At 28.5% G+C, this 24,276-nt stretch overlaps 1 protein-coding gene and 1 long non-coding RNA gene across 4 annotated transcripts in view; both read right to left on the bottom strand.

The window, feature by feature from the left end:
• The window catches only part of LOC107439826 (uncharacterized), a 471,331-nt gene that overhangs the window by 273,946 nt on the left and 173,109 nt on the right, over window positions 1–24,276 (bottom strand). The gene's annotated exons all lie outside the window — the stretch shown is intronic.
• Window positions 1–24,276, bottom strand: part of LOC107439823 (NPC intracellular cholesterol transporter 1) — a 74,601-nt gene that overhangs the window by 4,738 nt on the left and 45,587 nt on the right. For all 3 annotated transcript variants that reach the window (XM_016052538.3, XM_016052540.3, XM_016052541.3), the window contains 11 exons: window positions 23,262–23,389; window positions 21,850–21,984; window positions 20,336–20,425; window positions 20,050–20,240; window positions 19,733–19,960; window positions 17,664–17,725; window positions 15,026–15,173; window positions 11,177–11,408; window positions 9,118–9,231; window positions 5,659–5,818; window positions 4,782–4,867 (listed from right to left, as the gene is read on the bottom strand). In XM_016052538.3, the coding sequence (XP_015908024.1) occupies window positions 4,782–4,867; window positions 5,659–5,818; window positions 9,118–9,231; window positions 11,177–11,408; window positions 15,026–15,173; window positions 17,664–17,725; window positions 19,733–19,960; window positions 20,050–20,240; window positions 20,336–20,425; window positions 21,850–21,984; window positions 23,262–23,389 (1,574 nt within the window). The remainder of the gene's footprint in view (window positions 1–4,781; window positions 4,868–5,658; window positions 5,819–9,117; window positions 9,232–11,176; window positions 11,409–15,025; window positions 15,174–17,663; window positions 17,726–19,732; window positions 19,961–20,049; window positions 20,241–20,335; window positions 20,426–21,849; window positions 21,985–23,261; window positions 23,390–24,276) is intronic.

Here is a 24,276-nt window from a genome sequence, read left to right as displayed (position 1 = left end):
AAAACCTTTAGCGATATTAAAAAAAAATATTCTAAATATAATATAAAAATATTCTAAATATAATATAAAAATATTCTTAAAATATAATTAAAAAAATTTATCAAAAATGTTCTAGTAAAAAATATTCGAAGTAATTAAAAAATATTTTAAAAGTAAATAAAGCACTATTAAAGATTATCTATAAAAGTTTAAAAAGTTTTTGAAGATAATTTCCGAGAAATTAAAAAATGGCCAATGAAAACTTTTGGGTGGGGAAAATTAGATATAATGTTTTCTCAAAAAAGTAACTGCTTTTTTCAAATTTGAATTACCATTTTTTCTCCAAGTAAAAGTTTTCAAAAGTACAAAGGTTTTGTATTGGGTTACTAGTGATGAGAGTACTATAACAAAAAAACAATATTGTCCCCCAATCCGATGAAATGCAATACTTCGTTTCAAATGTATTTAAATCATTAATTAATAATAGACACGATATTTTCAAGAACGTCTTTAATTTGTGCGGTTTAATTAAAGACAAGAGTAATAAAAGACTTGAACTAATCTGACTCGTCACTACTTCTTTAAAAAGTGTCTTTTGTGAGCAAGCGACGCGAAGAAAGCATATTCATAAACAAAAGAAACTATCGAAAGCTAAATCTTCATGCTTTTCTCTTTTGAAAGCCACTACCTTTAGGTTCTCGACTGAAAAAGAGTAGATTTAACTGCAATGTATTGCACAAAAACAGCTGCTCTTACACAAAAGTATTTTTTCAACAGGTGCATAATCATCTTGCTGCTAATAACTTGGTCTTCTCGCCGACAATGGGCTATTTTACACCTTCTCTCCAGTATTCACTTTCTGAAATGGATGGATGATCGTGTAAAGCTAAGGGTGGTGGCGCTAGTGGTAAAATTGCTCTTTCCAGACTTCCGGGTTACTGCTTCCGATATATTTTTACGCCGCAGATAGAAAAAACGCGCCATCATATTATTGCATCATATCTTTTGCAGTATTTCACATGTACCGAGTTCTTTCTTTCAGCTTTTAAACCTCAGCATTATCATATTAATATTAAAATCATTAGAATATTTTCTAATTAGGCTAACTTAAAAAGATATTTTCAAAGATATTTTTGGCGACATTTTATTCAAATGTAGCCAAATAAGGGATAAAATACAAAACATGGGAAACCTTAGGAATTATTCACAATGAGATATTAACTTTCCAAAAAAAATTTTGGCCTTACGACCTCTGAGAATCAATACATTTCTGAAAGCTCTTATGAATGGTACAATTATGTTTAGATTTGAACCCAAATTACAATAACAAAACTGCATAGAATATTAGGCTTGTTCACACATCGCCTCGTAGTCATAACATAAGCGGAGGGATACACCGGAAATTTTCTAAATTTCTTCCGGTTTAAGGACGCTTGTTATTGTTTACATTTGACCACCCATCCATAGCCAAACATCTTTACTCTTATTTACAAAAGAATAGGAGAAAGCGTTTGTGTGAAGCAAGGGTTGTCCGAGAGGTCAACCTTTGGATTGACCTCTGGATGGATTTCTTTAGAGAGCTCACTCGAGTCGCTAATAATAAAACCTCCTAAACTATATTTGTAAATTTTAAATAAATATCATTAGGATATCATTAACTATTAACAATTAATAAATAAAAATGAAAAGATTATCAAGCATCAAAATTTAAAAACGCTTACATAAATGTCAATTTCGTCAATGGAATTTATGTTGGGATTATTAAAATGATTGATTTTAAAAATTTAAATTAGAACCTTATTTCTCAACAATAATTCATTAAATAAAAAGGAAATATCACTTTAAATAAATAAATGTCATGGAACTTCAAACTGAGGTAACGTAAAACGGGACACTTACGTTTTGTGACGTTACGTTACGTTAAATGTTTTCCAGAAATAAAAATAAATAAAGATAGTATTTGTCTTTTCTGTAGAATGCACACGTTGAGCAACAATAAAATCTATCCAGCCCATTGTGTTTCGTATGCTATCTGCGATGTCAAATCTTGTCTCAAGTATATTTTACTGGTATTAATGTCGATAAGTTAAGTTGACATTCAGATTCTTAGTACAATGAATGCGTTTTATTAGCGGTTAAAAGCTATTATGTCTTTATATGTCGAAATAATTCATAATATTGCACTTTGGATAGTGACTTGCAGCAGATATTTGGTTTTGTTTTGATCAAAACGAAAGCAGTAGCCATAAATGTGTAGCTAAATAGTTGTAGGCGATGTTTGCTCAGAGATCAGAATATCAGTGGAAGAGTTTAAGATAATTCAGGATTCATACAAACCTTAAAAAGGACGAAAATTACGCATCGTTATAAGTTTTATCAACAACTACGCCTTATAATTTCAAATAATTATACATATTGACGAACTATGACAATTTTATTTTCAAAGTGAATACTAAGTAAAAAAGTTGTTTACTCTTTTTATTAGAACATTGACACCCCTTTTTAAGTATAATATGGACCGTATGAGCGTTGAAAGATGCAATTGCCTGATCCAAAAGCACAATGCATAATAAAGCACATAGAAAACTAATTTATAATGTTGCACTATGTTGTCCTGCGGGAACTTTACGCCAAAAGTGTGTTTGGAGATATCAATGTAAGTAAAACGATACTAATTTTCTTAAGGCAAAAATAGGGCAATATATTGAACATAGCCGAACTATTTGTTCTAGTACAAAAGAAATTAAATAAGAAAATATACGACTTTCAAACAAATTTTCTATTAGTTTGATTTTAAAATTTAATTTCAAATAAAAACAATATGATTAATAATAATATCAATAATAAAATTCCTTTCATTGATAGAATTAATAATAATGATTAAAGTAATAATTATAAAATTACTCATAACTAACAATAAATTTAATACTTTTATTTCAGATTTTCTATTTTATCCCCCCCCCCTCCAACAAAAAAAATTTATACATTATAAATGATAAGTTACGTATCTTCAAAGCTACTTCACCCTAAGTTCATTGGTGGTAACTCTTTACAGCAGTAAAATTTTTTTCCTTCATATTTCTTATTTAGAATAATGTTTTAAATACCTTGTCGAAAAAAAATTGTGAAGATATATTTTATGAAATATTTAGATAGTAATTTAAAGGAGATATTAAAAAATTGCCCCGAACAAACTATTTTTAATTACTAATTTTCAAAAAACTATAGGAAGAATTTTGTAAACGAAATGATCTTTTACCTAAAAATTGAAAATGGCTTTAATGTTCAATTTTGAATTATTTGTTAATTACTCTCACGGTTTATAGTTAAACATTATTTCAATCTTGAAAAAGATATTCTTAGGCCGTGAAGGAAAATAAGATCTGAATCACTCATTTCAGTAAATGATTACTTCTTGTCAGGGACTATGCTTCTTGTGAATGTTTGTTTCTTGGCGACCATTGAAATCCACCATTACGAAAAAGATCACAGGTTTATTTACGACAACCATGAAAATTCACTTATGTCCCCCTCTTCATGCCTGGGGGATTTCTTCACGGTTGAGTGATAGCCTCCTGGAGAGAAAAGGAGGAACTGAAGAACGATTTCAGAGTAGAAAAATGTTTCATACCCCGGAAAAAATCATTTTTTAGCAATAGTTCCTAATGTATAATTTCATATTGCTGAAATTACGTTCGAACTACGTATTTATATGTTTTTTTTAAAAAAAATTTCGTGAATTTAGCTAAAAAAGTAACTTTGTGAAAAACTCTTGAAAATTACTCTAAAATCACATTTAAACTCGTTTTAAAAATTATTAATAGAATTTTAAAATAATTTTTTACATTAGTTATGTTTGTTTAAATGAGATCTATTCGTTAATATTAAACATTGAGCTGTCAGGTTGTAAATTATTGAGAAAAAGTGATTTATGTTCTCCCATAGAATAACATGCTGGCAACGGTGCCAACGGCCTTAAGTGTTTTACTATCAAACATTGGCCACATTTAAATGCGCTAAAATACAGAGTAAAAAAACCCTCTCTTTCTTATGATGCACTGCCCATCATATAATCTTTCCCAATCAGGTTATTTTGCTTTCGTCATTATTTTGCTTCTGTCACTAGATGTCACCGCAATAGAGTATATTTGTCTGTGACCTCAACATAGTTAGACAGAGATAATTATTGTAAAAATTCAGCTTAATATAAGACTCAAGTAGCAAATTTCGCAAATATAGGTCTTTATACCTAAAAACTTTATGCTGTTTAAATTTAATTTGAATTTTACATCATACTAAAAGAAAATTTAATAAATTCCTATTAATTAAGAATGCAATAAGTAGCAGTAAGCAAGTAATTAAAAAAAAATTCTCAATTCGTTTGTAAGCTTTTTAAAAATAAAAAATAATCAGCATATGCTGTAATTTACCTACAGTGCCTCGATTCATTTCTTAGCTTTTTAATAATAAACCTTAGATCTAAAGTAATCTGCAGGTGCTGTAAATCCTCTGCAGTGCCGGATTGGCTTGTCAGATTTTTTTCTTTTTTTTTCAATTTAAATCAAAAATAATCTGCAGACACTGTAAATCCTCAGCAGTGCCTGCTTAAATGTTGGAGAGTTTCTGCTAATCAATATTACTAATTATGTTTATTAATATAAGATTATAAGTGATAACAAGTATTTATTTTTAGTTTAATGTAATTCCAATGGTGCCCAGCACTCACTTGGTGTAGATAAACATTGATTAATATTTTGAACACAAACAAAATTAGAAATGTAAAGCAAGAAAACAGAACTTACATCATTTGCAGGGGTGATCCTGGACCGAGATGCTATATTTTGAAGATGTATGTGATCGTACATCTTTTGTTTATTAACTGGAGGACCTGTTAAGAAATACAAAAATTTATTTACAATTATGAATAATTATAACAAATTCATAGATTTATTTTAGTTTACATTTTGAATAAAGGTTTCCAGTTTTAATCATGGTGTTCTATAATCTCTGCTCTTTATATATGTTTTTAAATGCTTGTCAAAAAGGAAATGAAAAAGTTTACATATTAGGGGTCGCCAATTAATATTTAACAATTAAAGCTATCGGAACAGGAAGAATCACCATTAAAGGACCAGCAGAAAACATCAAAACATATTAGACTACAGATTACAGTTCAAGCTTGAAAGTGATGCTCATCTTTTTTTCTTTTTAAACAATCAAACAGGTTTTGGACAGTTCAAGGTTTCGGTAAGTATTTTAATCTATGAAAAACTTTGTTGGTAACCATGTAAAGTATGTTATGCGTGTCAATAAAAAAGTTTATTATTATATATTTTCATAAGAAATTATGCCAAGTAAATTACTAATCAGTGTTTAGGTAAAAATCAAAATTGCAGAAATTTTGATTTGAATTAACAGATGGCATTAATATAAGTTTAAACATCTGCTTGTTTAAATTATCAAGAGATCAAAGTTATAGCTACTTTTTAATAAGATTTATGCATTAGTTCTAAGTATGCACATGTATCTTTAAATTTAAAGAAACAAAATTACATTAAGACAGAAAAATGAAAAGTATGAAAATAAACTGAGAAAACTGAGAAGTCCTAAAAAATCTAACTCCAAAATTATAACTTAGACAAATTAAAATAATTTTTTAGCAAATAAATCAATACTCACCAATTAAACTTAAAAGTACTGGTAAAAAGATAAGACTGTGCAATGTGCCAAAAGCAATTATTCCCAAATACATGCGAAAGTAGAATATTTGAAAAATTTGGGATTTGGCAAATGCTAATACTAAGATTCCACAATCTGTAAGAGTAATGCCAGACAGAATCTAAAGAGAAAAAAATAAGAGATATACATTATTCAATTCCTAAAAGAACTTATAGAAAAAGCAAATATGCATGAAGTCTTATTTTAAATTGCTAATCTGCATAATTTTAATGTTCGGAACAATATGTTTTAGGGGTCTTCTTCAAAAACAAAAGTGTTTCTACTTCCACTATGCCAACTAATGGAAATATATGTGAAATTCCTTTAAATAAATAACAATTAATAGTTTTTATTCATTAACACATATTCTTTGGAATCTAGTAACTAAATTCAATATTGTAGCATTTACAGATTTATTTCTGGAAGGAATTATTTAAAACAATTTTTCAATGTGTAGTTTTTTTAAGTACTTGATTTTATTTCATTTCTGTATGATGAATATAATAAACGATTCCTTTTTACGCACAAAAGTAACATTTACAAAATTTAAAAAGAGGACATTTTTTTTTTTTTTATATAAATTATCCTTTTACCAACACATAAAAAAAAATTGCATTTTATAAAGCAAAAAGTTGCACATTCCTCTGTTTTTGCACTTTGCAAGACATCATCGCTTTAAAAAAAAATTGGAAAGAGAGCGATTAGTAAAAAACGTCGACATCACACCAATCGGGCACATCAAAAAGGCATTAATTAAATGTATGCTTTGAAATTCATGTGTTGTAATAAATAATAACCTATTAAAAATATTTTAAAAAATAAGCGAAAATCAATAGTAATAACTGCTGGAAAATTGATTGAAAAAAATAGAATTAGGACATCAAATTTAATAGTCAGCTGCGCAATGTGAATTTTTTTTATCACAATATCTGGATTTTAAAAAATCACATGAAAAGCAACAGCACTATCCGATGAAAAAAATTGAAATATCGCATGGATTTAGTGTAAATCAAGCACATAAAAAAGGAATTACTCAAATGTGTGGTTTTAATTTCGCGTTTCTTAATAATAATATCAAATGAAAATATCGGGATTTAAAAAACTAGGTGGATATCAGTTGCAATAACTGTGAAAAAGTCGATTGAAAAAACAGTGGTATAGCCACAACTAAAACGTGACTAATAAATTCTTGAATTGAATTTTGTATGTCGTAATAATGATGTATAAAAAAATATAGAGGTTTAAAAAACAAAACACGGAGAAAAATTGTAGCAATAATAGCCAATAAAATAATCGCACAACATGGATTTATGATTATATTTATACCATATTTACGATATACGAGTGATTACTGAAATACCAGATTCAAAATTTCAATGCCTTAATATCATATTAGAAACTAATTCAATCTAACTCTAGCTCCCCCCAAAAAATCACATTGATTAGATAATTTTTCTGTTACAAATTGGAAATTGCAACAAAATTGCTACTCCTTAAAATAGAAGTTTAAAAAGAAATTAGAAAACACCATTTTTTTCCCTAACGAACAACCTTTTAAATGTTTGCCATTTTGGAATTACTTTTTAGATAGTGTTTGGCTCAGTAGCTCAATAATGCTAGTCAAAGTTGTTTTTATTTTTTTCAGCCTCACGTTATCAAAGTTGCTTTAAAAAAGGGGGGAAAAGTGAGAAATTCTGAGAGAGGAATAAATGTCTCGCTAGCCAAATTTTGTGTCAGTAACGAAATTTAAATTTTAGATTAACGGTACTCCGAGAAAATTTTTTGACGGAATATAAATTATTCATTCGCCGAAGTCATTAGTGAAAGAATCCCAAGCCTGCATTTAATATTCTAAAAACTCTTTCAAATTTATTCCAATCACTTTGAAGTTTTAAAAATATTCATATTCTTAAAATTTAGAAATCCAGTACATTTTTATACTCCAAAATATCAATGGAAAATATACTTAATGAATAGGAAATTGACTTCATTCAGTGTGGCAACAAACACTCATAACAAAAAATCTAGATCTCTCCATACTGTTTCATCAAATTTTCTGGATTTTTGTAACCAGTGACACAAATGTTATTATTAATTTTCCAGTTTTGCTTCAGTTCTTTTATTCTTATACATAAAATATGTTCTTTTATTCTTATACATACAAAATACTTATAATTTCTACTGGAGTTGAAAACAGAAAATTTATTTAAAAATAAATTACTAGAACATTGAGCTTTTGGGATATTTTAAATAATTACATTGGCAGTTCACTGTTCTGTGGCCAACCTGGTTCACAAAACAGAGCTGTAACATGGACATAGAACTTTTTTATGTTTGAAAAGAAGTCTTAAGTACAAATCAATAATAATACATAATATTTTACATATTTAAAAGAGAAATTTTAATATAAATGGGCCAAATTTTCAGTATGCGATTCAAAATTTAAAGAATTTTTAGTTTGAATTTTAGCATAAGACTTATTTTCACTGAAAACAATATCGCAATAAAAGATATTACATTAAAGTTTGAACCAAACATGGAATTCACTTATCTTCATAATATTGAGCTATTTTTAAAATCGTTTCAAATATTTAAATACAACATACTTCAAATGTGTGTTTTCAAAAGTAATTTATTTACTTTTTTGTTCCAAGATATTCTCTTAAAGAGAAATATAATGTCATTTATTGAAGAAAATATTTATATTATATCCAAGTGCACCAATATGATATATTTTTTTTTATTGTTTCCAATGAGCTGCACAATCGTTCTTGCCGATGAGCAGACCTAGTGCGTTCTCCAGAGGTGGTATCCACTCTTTCAGGACCTCCACAATGGGTGAGATACCGTTGGTCATGTTAATTTGGACGTCTAGTTTCTGCCACACTAGATGGCAGCACCGAGACTCTATTTGGATGCTAAAGTGGAATAGGAATTTAATTTTGCTGGAAATGCCAAGAGCCAATAAAGCATTCCAGGGATCATATGACATGCCGCATAACCATATGACATGGCCGCTGAGGATTTTCTGCATCCCGAAAATCCGGTGTCTGGGCAGGGGATCGAACTCGCAGACTTGGGCTCAGAAGACCGTAGACAAACCAACTGCGCCACCCAGCCACTAGATAACATTTGTCTCCATCAAAGAACATCAATTTAATTTGAGCTTTTGTTTAAAACCATGACTTTTTGTAACCCTCAACTCAAAAGCCCACAATTACTTAACCAAACAAGAAAAAAAAATTTACACACGAAATAAAAATCATTTCACTTATAAAATTTTTACTTCAAATCTCATCAACCAGCTATGCTAATAATAAAGAAACAATGAAATAGCTTTTTAGCATCTGATGAGGACTTGTTCATCTCTCAATAACTTTTTTCTTAGAACATTAGCAAACTTCATTTAAATATACTCACAGAGCTACCCATTCTTTGCAGAGCAGACTGAGCTCGCTTCACTCTTGTTGGTTCAGGACTAATGGCAAATGAATGTGTTAAATGAGAACAAAATTCAACAGATATACCAACACCCTGGAAAAAAAATAAAAACATAAAATTAACAATATTAGACATATTATTCACATTTTAAATTAGTATTTAAATAACTACGCTAAGAATAATAGAAAATAAAATTGCCTGAGTTATTTAACAAACTTATGTAAATTTCCCATAAAAAAAGTTAAATTATGAATCGTCAAAATTAGTTACGGTCAAAAGGCAATTTTTTTTAATTAATCTGTGGTAAAAATTAGTTGCATAATAGTACCCTCCCTATCAAACTTTTTTTTTTACTGTACTCCTGTTACTCTTAAAATAAATCACTTTTTCTATAACAGGTATATGGTGGTGATAAAAATGTTAAGCCATATAAAAGATTAACAATTGCTATAACCTGTAATGGCTATCTTATTAATATTTATTCAAATTATTAAAAATATATATATATTTTAGTAAATTTAATAGATTTGCACACAAATATATCTTATTTTGAACTTATATTTTGATTTTGGAATTTTTTTAATAATATTTTAAACTTAATTGACTGGGCTTTTTTAATATTTTTCATTCCCCTACATCAGCGTTTCCCAAACTTATGACTTTTGTGTACCCTTTCTAAATTTTTATTAAAGCTGTGTACCATTAATAAAAAAATGAATGTAATTTTTACTATAAAAAGATTGCACTAAAGTTAAAAATCACAATTGGCTGTTGACACCACTAATTATTAACGGTCAACTCTGCAAAAAATATTCAATAGAAAAATATGTAATCGTAAATTTTCATGGCTAGCTTTGTTTTTAAATAAAAAATTTTGAAATTTTTGTTTGTTGCAAGATATTTCACATAAAAACGTGTACCCCAGCTAAACTGCTCATGTACCCCTGGGGGTACGTGTATCACACTTTGGGAAACACTGCCCTGCATAAAATCAATTCATTTTTTTATTTATTAAATAACACAATTGTTTGTTATGAATTGATAACTAATACAAAATTAGCAGATGCAAAAATTTAGGCAAGGAGCAAAGTTGATAATAAGGAGCAAATTTGTTCTCTTATTATTCACAGAGGTGCCACTCTAAAAAAATTTCAAGACTGGACTTATTTTTTGACCAAATAATACTGCCTAGCATTGTTTACCAAACTTTTAGAAATTTATAGCTCACTGACACCAAAGTTCACCTTTCCCTGATAATAGCCTACACATTAAATCAATAATTTGATTATTTATCCTAAAATTTTTTTCTTTATTTTATGTTTTTTTAGCAACCCAAACGAAAATAACATCTAACCTAGTATTTTTTTTACAACTATTATTGAAAAAATTCATATCTCCATTTTTCACTTCACTGTTATTTATTTTTTGTTCTAGCACTAGCATTTCTTTCTTTTTTAAAAAAATAATCTTGATTTAACTTTGGCCACCATGACAATCGGTTAGGGTGGAAGAAGCAAACTCGAGCAGATTTAGATACAACAATAGTACAAATTTAATTACACAAGTAGATGAAGTTCAATCAATCCCATTTGTTAAGACTTTAAGAATAAGATTTAGTGAAGCTGACAAAGAGAAGATAAATAAAAATCCTGAGATCATTACCATATAAATGTTTTCATTAAAATATAATATAACTTTTTTATTTTGAAGTTTTTTTTAAAATTTATAATGAAAAAAAAAAGAAAATTAAATTTAATTGACAGAATTTATTAGTCCATTGATTTTTCTCAAGACTGATTTCAGTCTCCAGGACTGAAGAGTGGCACCCATGTATTCCTAAGTCAACATTTAAATAAAGCATTAAATTCAATAAGTGACATCACAAATTACAGTATATTACTAATATACATAAATTATCAATTGATTGAAAATTGATCAATTTTAATTAAGGAAAAAGGTATTTAATCCATTTTGTTAACCATTTTTCAAAAATAGCATTCTAAACCAGTTCTAACAAACAGAAAAAATAAATACTTACAACAACTAAATTGACCAGAGACACAGCATTTAAAGAAATGTTCCACCAAAACATGAGACCAATCAAATTGACGATAATCATGACAATTGTTATGACGACTATGAGTGCTGAATAAATGTCTAGGCCAAGGAAGAGGAATGTCACTACAAAGATGGCCAATATAGAGTATGAAAGACTTCGGAAGGTATCAGGCCACATTGTAAGGTATTGCTCAAAAAATGGGTGTACAATACTGTTGCAAAAAAACAAAACATACGGTCCATTTAGTATTTATTGTACATATTATTCACACAAAAAATTTTATCAAAACTTTAAATATATTTAAGTAAAGATTACACTTTGTTTTTCACCATAATGAGGATAAAATAATAAAAATGTGTTTCAGCTTTTAACATATTGTTATTTTAAAATTTTACAGCTGTCATACAGTTAACTTTCTTCAAAATTTAAAATAATGTTCATGATAAAATTAAACTTAATTATAAACTACTCAAGTATTAAAATTTAAAATTCTGGAATAGTCATTTTTTATTATCACTATTATTTACACAACAGTTAAATTTAAAAAATAAAATAAAGGAAAAATTATTAACAATGTTCAAAAAATTTATATGGACATTTTTTAAATGAAAATTATTTTCTTTAAGTTTTAAATAATAAACATTAAGTAATTTATAATTGCTAAAAATAGCATTCATTTACACAGAAAATTGCCTTTTTAAATTATGGATAAAAATGAGTATTGAAAATCCTTTTATTATGAAATTCATTATAGATATGCAAATGATAGAAAACCCAAAATATTTTCAAATTAATAACCAAATATATAAAAAATATGAATGATTTTTGCCAGACATATTGCACAACAAAAAAAAATTTGAAATAACCTCCCTATTTAGTTTAAAATTTAGAACATGATTTCGAAATGAAAAATACATAATAAATTTAACCTTTTAAATCTCAGTATCATTAAAAAAAAACATTGGTTGAGTAAATAATAGGATGGTTACATTCCAAGATAATTTCTTTCATTTTTCCCCAAGTTCTTAATTACAACTAAATATTTTCAGATTATGCTTCATTAATACTATTAGACTTTCATGCTCCAATACAAGTAACAGGCATAATACTTTTTATTTAAATAATAAAAGCTTGCTGTAATAATTTACAATTTTCTGTACTTTTTAACTTTTTTCAATTGAGATAAGTTTTATAACAATGTGTTATTTTAGACAATTAGAAACTTTTTCATTGATTAAACAAATATTCTTCCTGTATTACTTTATTATTAAAAAATTTTAAAATGAAAAGTATTTAAAATTAATTATAAAATCAACAAGTTATATTTTAATTCAAACTACTAATTACTTACAGAATTGCTTTTTCTAAATGAAATCAATTAAAATATACCACATTGACATTTATACATGATATCACACTTTAAACATTCTTCCAAATCATTCAAAATTGATGCACACAACAGATGGAGGTCCAGGGGAAAAGGGAAGAAAAGGATTCATTCATAATCATTCAGATTCATATACAGAACATCCACTAAATCTGGCTCACATCAGCTATAAATAACTAAAAACAGGAACTGAAAATACAGCTTTTCAAATATTTAACAATTAACACCCTTCATAGCAGAAATATATGTTTTTAGCATAACATATTGTACAATACTCACAAAAAATGCAAAACATATATTTTTTTTAAATAATTGAACTAATACTCAAAATATTTTTTACATGTTCAAACTAATTAACTTTAGATGTAGCTTAGAGTGAAACTTATTTTTTTAATCAAGCAAGCTATTTTTTCTTCAATTATAGCAATGATTATTAATTTTAAGAATTCCAGTTAGTCAACAAAAATACTAAGAACAAGGAAAAAAATTTTGTACAAAATTTTCTTTTTTTAGTTTGATAATGATATAAATTTAAAGAAACAAAAACTTATATATGAACTGCAATATTACAGTAATAATTACAAATTTTGACAATTGCTGTTGATCAACAAAAATACTGATACATTGAAAAGTTTTTAACACCCAATTTCTACCCATTAAGTGATATGAAATATTAATACTTTTTTAATACTTTTTTTAAAAATTAAGTATTGATTAAAAGATACATATTTAAAAAATATACAGAAAAAAAACCACACTATGTTAATCTTCATTATTTTTATGCTAAAAATACAAATTTGAAAGAAAAAAATTGTTGAGTAGTTTCCTTAATGTAATGATTTAAAATCTGTCAAAAGATTTTCATTTGCACAATAAGTCGTGAAGATATGTCTAGGAAAGCAATATAATAAACCAAATAAGTATTACAAAAATGAATCAGCATTTTTACTTCTTTCCATACTTTAACATACAAATTTCCTTTATTTTCTAAACTAAGATTATCAGGGATGAGAGTAGTCACAAAGTAAAAAAGAGGGAGTCCAGGAATGAATATCAAAAAATTGATTAAAAAAAGTGCGATTTTTAAACTTGTAAACCATGTGATTTAAATCTCATAAATAAGAATAATAATGTACGATATTTAAATCGTCTGAATAAGAATAGCAACGTTCAACTTTTAAATCAGGTAAATACGAATATCGATGATTGATATTAAAATCGCGTGAATGAGAATCGAGATATTTGCAGAGACTGGACTTGTGATTTCTAAAAGGCTTGTTTGTATTGTTTTTGTTCAGACATAATAAATAAAAATGAAATTCCAGCAAATAAATATTTTAACCGCAAATCCACCTCGATTTTTTTTTTCGTTTGCTTTCACTCCACAAAACAGGAAGCAGCGATGTCTGAATTACGAAAATACGAGCTATCCGGCGGACGGATAAAAATACGTAAAATCTTATTTTCTGTGCATAAAAGTGGAGAAAATAGCTAAAATAAGCAAAAATACGGAAGGGTTAGCAGCTAGGGCGTAGTTTGATTTTTCTGTTTATCTTTGAAAATCGTAAGTAAATATAATTATCTTATTTCAACGACTGAATTTTCAAAAAAAAAAAAGTGGGATATTTAGAAGAAGAAAAAAACGAAACTTTTAGAGAATCTGAGTTTTTGATAAAAAGGCTGAAATTCGAGAGACAAAAGCAGAAAAATCTCATCCCTGTATAAAGGTCAACCAGTTTTATCCCAAGGAAATGATTTTTAGAGAAACTTCAGAGAGAAGAATGAGGACTTCAATACTTTCGCTCCGCGGAAAATTAAATTCCTCATTAAATATTTTAACTTGAGCAAAAACATTTCCGCGGAAATTAGCAGTAAAAATCCGAAAAAAGCAGAAATTGCGAATGCGCGGAAGAATCACATCCCTGGGTATTCTCACTTTTTGAATATTAAGAATCCTTAAAAAGAATGTTTTTATTAAATTTCAAAATGATTAGCAAATTTAAATTGACTCCTTGAAATATAATAACTGTTCTTCTAATACAGAATTTCATTGAATATATATTGTATATTCGACAAATAAAATTGTGTTACATGTTGAAAAATAAATTGTTTTAATCAATTTTCAGGCAATTAACCCTTCAACTGTCAAACTTGTTAAAAAGAATTGTACAAAAATTTCCACATATAGCATAGTTTCGCTTTTGAATAACAAAGAAAAAAGATCGTACATAATAAAAGCATAATTGTGCCCTAATTTGAAAAAGAAACGAATTTAATGTATAAATTTATTTAGCAAATTTCAGTTGGCTTAAACTAACACACATGAAATATTTAAGCTAGTTACGATCAAAGCAAAATGTTTTTAAACTCAAAAGTATATAACAAGACATTTAACAACAAGATTTTTAACAAAAATAAAGAAAGGAAATCATTCCACAAACCTGTAAGGAAATACTCTAACATTACTAGATGAAGTTTTGTTTTGTATTTTTTCAGTCAGCCACTCTGATATTATTCTAGACCATCGTAAGGCTTCATAAAAGTCTTTGGACGTTTTCAGTATTGTGTGGTAAGTCATGAAATTTGTTGCTGAAACAAATAGAAACATAATTTTTTTTAAAAAAGATAAATTTCCACAAAATCATTTATTGTTTTTTAAACTCTACTTAAAGATACTTTTTCCAACTATTTCACCCAGTAAAAAAAAAAAAACAATCCACATTTTGAGTGCCTTAAATTCTAAGTAGAAGACAAACTTTATAATAGTTTACTTAAAAAATCAGTAATAAGTATTTTTAACTCTTTGCCAGCATCGCCAGAATCCAGTTCAAGCAACTACTATATGCAATAAAGTTGATACCTGAACTGACTTTGGGCAGGAGAAAAATTTACGTTTCTATTTTGTGAAGCCAGAGCTGGGTTTGTTTCTACTTTAGGATACTTAATTCAGTGTTTTCATTACAGAAAAAAAATGGGAGAGAATTTCTCACCCTTTCTCAAAAACAGGGTGAGATTTCAAAAAGTTAAGTGAGATCTCTAAAAATTAAAAAAACAGGAATAGACTTGGAAAAAAATTATTTCTTCAATTATAATACATTTTTAACATCTTCTAATTGAATATTTTTGCTGCATCATCATATGGAAAATGTTCTATATCTACTTTTTCATCAGCTATTATATTTATTTGGCTGAAAAATATCAGTGACGCCCAGTGGCTAAGCGGCAGCGCTTCGCGCTGTCCTGCCACAGGTCCCTGGTTCGATCCTCGGGCCGGGCAAGGTTGACTCAGCCTTTCATCCCTTTAGTGGGTCAATAAATGATTACCAAGCATGCTTGGGAACTAAACACTGGGGGTTCCGCGTTCGGCTGACCACCTGACCGGAACATCTGCTCCTGCACCCCAGAGCCCATGGTCAAGAAAACTGAGATGGGCGCAGTAGGCCTTGGCCCTCTATGGGCTGTCGCGCCATTGAGTTTAGTTTAGAAAAATATCCGTATTTGTTTCGTTTTGACTGTTTCTAACGACATTTGTTTCATTTTCAATTGCCCGCTACGGAGTGGAAGATGTCGCCTTAACAATGTATTTGTCCATCTTAGATTCATGCACAAAAAATGTAAACGTCTTACATGAAGAAACCTTACCTACGACGAACACGTGGTTGCAGAGAAATGTGTTCTGAAAGGGATTCCGTGGTTCGGGAGGGGGGTGGTGTTCTGCTGTTCGCGTCGGTTCTGAACAATACTGGTAATTAGGGAAACTAGATAACAAGGACCGATGTTCAAAATAATGAAAGATCAAGGAAGAAAAATGAAACAGATTTTATTCAAAATGGCAAAAGACGAAATTTTTTCCAAAATTCGCGCATTTTGAAATTGATTAATGGAGTGCGCGAACTTCTCGCGCTTATTATTTTTTATTGCGAGAAAAGAAAAAAATATGCAAGATTCTCGCGCTGTAGTGAAAACACTGCTCAATTCATTATTTTCCTAATAGATTAGTCGCCCTAGTTTTTCACCGATTACGACTTCAATCGAGGGCAAAGAGTGTGATACGGGCTTGTGTGCAGAACTGTGCTTTGGGATATACCATACCGTAAAAGATTTGTAAAATTTATGTATCAAAAATCACATTCATGCATTTTTAAATTATATTATACTAGTTATATTATATTTAGCTTCAAAACTTTGTTTAAACTGCTCTAATTGAATAAGGTGTGATATTCATTCCTTTTTTATGTGCACCTAAAAATAATAAATACAGTAGTTATTGCATTTAAAATTTTATTTTTGCAATAAAAAACCAATTTCTAACTACTATAATAATATAAAGAACAAATTAAAGTCAATAAAAAAAATTCAATTTTTGGTCCATTATTCTGAAATATATACTGTTAAGGAGTTAATATTTAAAAATTTGCCCATTTGTTGAAGTTTTTACTAGTAAATAAGCAAAAAAAAAAAAAAAAAAAACTAATTCTTAAATTTTACACATTTTTATGAGTTCAAACAATACAGTGGTATGGCAACTTTTCAAATGTTGAAAATTAAAACACAAACATTTCTTATTTTTTAAAAATTAGCAACTTCTCTTTCGATTGACACTTTGTATAGAAATCTTTAGCTAGAGAAAGAAAAAATGGAGACAACCATTACAAACTCTAAACAGTTATAGCATGCACAAAATAGCACATTATTAACTATTTAGGGTTTTTTCAAATAATGGTAAATCCTTTAAATAAAAAACTTTTACAGAATATTACGAAAGAATAGTCTGAATAAGGCACATAAAAAAAACAATCTCTTAGGAATTTTTAAGCTTAATGATTTTCAGAGAAAAATAAAGAAAGATAAGGACACATTTATAATTGCATATATATATTTTTTTTTCAATCTAAAGAATGCCAAAAGTAAAAATGCTTTAAAACACTAACAATTTAAAAATTCTCAAACATATTTAAATACTTTTAAAAAGTTTTAATATACTTCATTTAATGATGTATACATGCATGAATAATTCAACCACATGACAGTTCATGAATTTTGGAGATATAGTGGGAAATAATAAAGAAAAATTCATACCACCGACAGTGACTCCGTTATCTGAATGAAGTTCAACAGCCCCTGCAAATTGAGCTCGTCCTCTAAAAAAAGAATTAAAATTTTTTTGAACCTTACAAATAACTTTAAGAGTTGCTCAATTTCAAAAAACTTATGTGATTTTCCTTCTGCAGATTATGAATTTGCCAAAATTCAATAATAGGTTTAAATATTTAGATAAAGCTAAAATATAATAAAAAATTAATAATAATTTATGAAATGAGAAATAAAATGATAAGAATGAATAGTATAACTAAAAATAAAAATGACTATTATATTGTAAAATATATCAGTCATATTGCAATGCGAGAGATTATTGATCAACACTAATAATTAAATACAGTTCAGGTAAGATAGATTAAATAATTTTAGCTTGAACATTAAATATAGGTCAAAAATAAATAAAAGGGTACATTCAACTTGTAGCCAACATTAGACCATAAAAATGCTAGGTTACACCAAATTAAACTGCACTCTTAAATACTGAACAAATTCAAAAATTACAAACCAGTTTATGGCTACATTTTTTTAAAACCTTACTTTAAATTTAAAACCTATGTAAATATTAAATGAGAAAAAATAGAAACTGTCATAATTTCTAGTAATAATCATTTTGTACATCAAATAATATAAAATAATGAGTAGAAGTACGGCAATTTTTCAATTATTAATATCTTATTTCTGAATGAGAAAAGTATTCTTCATTCCATTTGTAGTTCTTTTTCTTACATTTCAGTAAGTATATTTTCAAGATTCAGTATAAACTCAACTATTAAAAATTCATTGTAGTTGAAGACTTGTATCTTCTTACAATATTTTAGTATGTGGTGGCTAGAATCTAGTCAAACTTCATCTATCAAAAGGGATCCCAAGATAGAAGTGAGTTAACATGTCTTATATACTAGTGAATTGGTATTTAATTATAGTGGTAGACACACTACAAGTATTATTTTTGGCTTATCTTGAGTGCCACTCTAAAAAAATTTCAAGACTGAACTTATTTTTTGACAAATTAATATGTTACAGCATTTTTCACTGGAATTTTCAGAAATTCATAACTCAAGGACCCTAAAATTTACCTCTCCATGATAATGGTCTTAATTAGTTTTTTTTTTCTTTTTTAATTTCCTTTCTTCATTTAATTAGCTTTCAGCAAACAAAAATAGCTAATTGTGCATTTTTTTATACCTATAACTGAATAATAAAACCACTAACTTTTTTCTGAAATGATTCATATCTCTATTTATTTTTTGCTTCACCATTAATTTTCATTCTAGCACTATAATTAAAAAATTCTGGCCAGGATAGCTTGGTCAGTAGGGCGCTGGGCTCATGTCCGAGAGTTCGAACCCTGCCGGCAGAAAACTCCCCGTGTAGTAAAGTGACTGATGCACGTTAAACCTGTCGAGTCGCAAAAGTTCCATGTTCCCATATCAAATCAATGCCTCTGGGGATACTGGATTGGAGATCGATCATTCTCTGATTTAGGTCAAAATTACGATCTGTGGAAAAGAATTGCATGTGGCCAAAGAATTTATCTTTGGCCAACATGCCAATGCATTGGGGGGGGGGAATAGTAACTTAAGCAGATTCAGATTCAGCATTAGTACAAATCTCATTCTTTTATTGCAGAGTGACATCATTACTTGATCATTTTGCAATAATTGTAAAAAATAATAATGTTTTCATAAAAATTATTTTATTTTTTATTTTTAACACAAAATATGTTTCATTTTCAAGAAGAAAAAAAAAAGGAAATTAGTTTAAGTAAACAAATGGAAAAGAGATATTGATGGATTTTAGTCCAATGACTTTTCTCAAGACTGATTTCAGTCCTCAGGACTGAAAAGTGGCACCCAAGCTTCTATGTTTCAGTTAGTTATAAGCTGATCTAGGTTAAAAAAAATTTTATAAAATATTTCTGATTTGGCGTTGACACTTGAAAATAAAAGACAAGCATTACACATAAAGTTTAAAATGGTCAATATTCAATATTTTTCCCTGAGCTTTAACTTTTTAGCTATATAAAATGACAAAAATAGAATGTTTACCCTTTTGAGCAAAACTGACTAGGCGTTTCTTGCAAGAAATATTTAAGATTTCTGTTAAATAAATCTCCTACAGGTCGCTGAGATCGTGGGATGCTACAGGACTGGCATTCTTTTGTTTTGGACTCAGCAGGGCAATGAGTATTATTTTTGTGATAGCAACAACTTTGGCTATGCATATACTCAAAATAAGTATCAAGCCAGCTCACAGGACTCAATGCAATGTAAGTCCTGAAATAAAAACATTACAAAAATATAATACTTATTAAGACATTTGAGAAATACTTTTGAAACATAAATTTATCAGTTATTTTTTATACCTGTTACTTCGATCTGCCATCCACTTCAACTGTACCATTATTGAGTTATCATCACAGCCTTGACTAGCACAAATGCTATTTTGTAAACTTTCGTTTGAATAGTCGTATCCATCTGATATGACGAAATAAACAGGTGGGCCAACGGAAAGATATTTACTCAGATATCGGAAGTAATTCAACATATATGAATCCTAGAAATTAGATTTTGAAATTAAAGCTTATAAACATTATAGTAATGACATTATGATAAAACATAGGATATTATAAAATAAAAATTTAATATTACCTCGGGCATAGCCAATTCTTGGTCCAATCCAATATCTACTTTGTTTAAAACAGCAACGGATGAGCATAACCAACCAAAAAATCCAATTAGCTGTAAAAACAAGCCTTATGATTATTTAAAGAATACAGCAAAAATAGATTACAATTTTATTTTAAACAAAGAGTGTAGATTTAAGATGCCCGGTGGCTGAGTGGTAGTGCTTCACGCTCTCGTGTCACAGGTCCTAGGTTCAATCCTCAAGACTGGCCAAGGTTGACTCAGTCTTTCAGTGGGTTGATAAAATGAGTACCAAGCACGTTTGGGTCTAAACATTGGGCATTCTGTGTTCAGTTAGCCACACAACTGGAACATCTACTACTGCACCCTAGGTCAAGAAAACTGAAATGGGCACAGTAGACCTTGGCCTTCAATGGGCTGTCGCACCACTGAGTTTAGTTAATAGATTTCAAGTGTTTACTAACAAATTTTTATAAGCTAATTTAACTCACAAGAAGTCTTGAATAATAAAATTCTGAATCCACTTAGTGGATTTATAGAATTAAACATTTTTAAACCAGTTAAAACAAGTATAGCATTGGTTTATCTCTATTTCAATTTAAGAGTGAAACAAATTTCTTAGAAATTTTTTCCATTTAGCAATTAGACTGATCCAGACTGAATAAGGCCAATTTAAATCAGAGCAAATTTGTTAGTGCAAACTAAAGGATCTAACATAAAAACATTTAATCTATTTCCAGTGCTATTTTAGTCTGGTTTAATAAGAATTAGGAAATAGATTTCTGAATCAAAGCGTTTTCTGAATTGAAAGCTCTACAGTTAAACAACATTCAGAGTAATAAAAATTTACTGAAACTAGAATTTTCATCATTTCTCTATCAAGATTCTCACTTTTATGGGAGAAAAACTATTCAGCAAATGACAAAAATTAATTTTATATAGGTATATTTTGTCCCCTTTTAAAAAAGACATAAGAAAATTGTTTAAGAAACACTTATTTCAGGAAGAAAAACAAAACATAAGATATTAATTTGTTCAGCTCCACACAACATTATTTTTTTGTTGGTATACATAAATAATAAGATTTTATTTTGGATAATAGATGTAATTGTGTTACGAAAAATTCGCTAATTGCGATCCGGAAATCCAAGATCAAAAGTTTCAAGAAATCATTGATCACATTAATGTATAAAAATTCTTGCATATTTTATTTAAAAATATTAGAACTAGAATTTATACTTGGCATCTCCTTCATTTGTAAATATTTCTCTGCAGAATAATAAATGTGAATTTAAATTAGGCTGCATATAATTTATTTAGAATTTCATATTTTGAAAATATAAATGATTTAAATTCATAAAAACATAAATTTTTTGAAACGCGTCATGAATGATTTTGCTCAAGAAATTTCCAGGATTTTTTAGTTGGGCTCACTATCACCCCAGGGTTAAGCAAAAACAAAATTATGAATAGAAATGGACCGCGATTAATAGACTACGAAAGTAGAAGTAACTTACCACAAGGACTCTTGAAAAATTATTCAATAACAAAGGGGCATAGACATTCTTAAAAAACTTGTAAAGAACACCTTTGGTATTCACTTTATCTTGTTTCGCTGTTCTAATACAGCAAAAGAGATCCAATCTGTGATTCTAAAATTAGAAACAAAATACAGTTTTTGTTAATAATAATAATAATCAAAGTAACAAGTAAAAAGACATAAAATATGAAGACAGTAAAATAGTGCTTCTAAACAATAAATCCTTCGAACTAAATTACTCAGATAAAATACTCATTGAAATTTAAATAAAATGGCCATATTTAAATGCAAGTTTCCATGATTACAAAAAAATAATTTAAAACATAAGGCCTTCACAATAATGGAAAGGACTGAAACACAGCACAACAGAGCCAGAATCTGTTGTACTGTGAAAAAAGTCTAGAAAATTAGTACAGTACACTCTCGTTTATCCGTGCTCGGATTATCCATGCTCATTCCTGAGTATCACAAAAAATTTAAAGCGAAACAATTTCAAGATTAAAAATATTTGATTCATGAAGTCATAACACTACCAAATTTTTGAAAGCAATATTCGTTATTGGATTGCAGTAAATGAAATATCAGCAGCATGGTCAAAGGTAAAATCTTCTACGTTATCACGATTGTGGAGAAAGATCATACTGCTTGATGAACAATCTTCTTCAGATATTCAAGAAGAATATGATAACAGTATTCTCGAACAAGCAAAAGAAATTCGAAATTCTTGATGAAGAAAATTTAGAAGATTGGTTTCAAAGTGTGAGCCTGCCTTCCAGTATTTGACGGATGAAGACATCGTTATGTTATTAAATCAAATAATGATGATAGTAACTGATATAGATTGTGGAAACTTTATTAGATTATATGGGAGGATTTGATTACGGTGACATTACTAGGTTTCGTAAAAATATGTGTCCATATATGGCGCATTACACATTTTTTTAAACAGCAAACGTTCAAAGGAAAATTCCTAGTTTGACGTTATACAGCATGCAAATGTCAGTAATTTTTATATTTTTTGTACTGATATTAATTTTTTCTTTAATAAAAAGGAATTTTCGGATTATCCGTGTTTTTCGATTGTCCGTGCGACCTGTCCCGGTGATTAACCCGGATAATCGGGAGTGCATTGTAATTCAAAATAGAATCATAAAACCTGAAACTGATTACCCAAAATCTGACAACTTTTGGGTAATCAGTTCCAAGAAATACTGAAAGATTAACCTTTAAATTGCATAAAAAATTGTAATATAAGGAAGGACTAAACAGCATGATAGAAAAAGTAAATTTGGAAGACTGCTAAATCCCGATCAAGAGAATGTTTCTTCAGTTATACAATAACAAAATTAATTTTAAAAAAATTTCAAAATAAAAAATAATTTCACTTACTTCTTGCCTTATTACATCCAAAGTAAAAAGACTTAGAAAACATGTCATTTGGAGAAAGAAATTAATTAGCAAAGCTACTCCAGCATAGAGAGCAAATAATTTTACAGCCGGCATATCGGTCAAGGCCCCTGAAATTATAAATATATTCTTAAAGAGAGAAAACAGCCTTATTACAGAAAAACAACATTAATAAATAACTGATAAAAATGACTAATAATAAACGTAATATTTGTGATTTATTAGAAAAAGTTATTAAAATATTAACATTTTATTTCAATCAACTTGGAGCTGTACCATTAAATGGGAACTATTATTAAACACTATAAAAAAGACTAATTCTGCTATATAACATTTCTATATTTAGGAAACAGGATTTGTTGAAAGACCTTGAATTTTGTTCTAGGTTCATAACAAACCTATGAAAAACAGAAATTACGCAAAAGGATTTATATAGTAAAGATGGGAATTGGTAAAATACTTATTAAATGAAGCTATTTTTGGTGGAAATTATCATGGTATCCATGAACGCAATTTAAGGCTAATTGTGCTGCTATTTAGGGGCAATTCTTCAAACTTGTTAGCACCTGTCCCCGAATAATAGAAAAGGCAGTTTCAAGTGAAAAAATATGGCTTATCACTATATTACCCCAAGCACAAATTTATTTTACAAACTATTTATAGTATCAGCAGTGGCATCACAAGGTTTAACATGCCTAAAAAGTGATTTTATCAAGAGATAAATGAGTGAATAAAAGAATATTAAGATTTTATTAACTAAAATTACTAACTTGATTTTTAATTTTTATCCTAAATTAACATTGTAAGCATTGATCATCAGGCTAACAATGGGAGGTTCTCGTGGTCTTTCTCTTCACATAACACAAATATGGGTTAGTTCCATCAAAGAGACCTCCACAAAGGCAAATTTCTCCCAATACTTGATCCGAGAGTTACCTTGTCTTTTGGATTGTGTTCAAAATTACAAGACTACAGAGGAGAACATTTGTAGTCATAA

Source organism: Parasteatoda tepidariorum, chromosome 9 (assembly GCF_982258835.1).
Source record: "Parasteatoda tepidariorum strain Cologne lab strain chromosome 9, Ptep-v5.0, whole genome shotgun sequence".
Lineage (NCBI taxonomy): Eukaryota > Metazoa > Arthropoda > Arachnida > Araneae > Theridiidae > Parasteatoda > Parasteatoda tepidariorum.
Note: the sequence above shows the minus strand (reverse complement) of the source record. Positions and strands in the feature narration are given on the sequence as shown.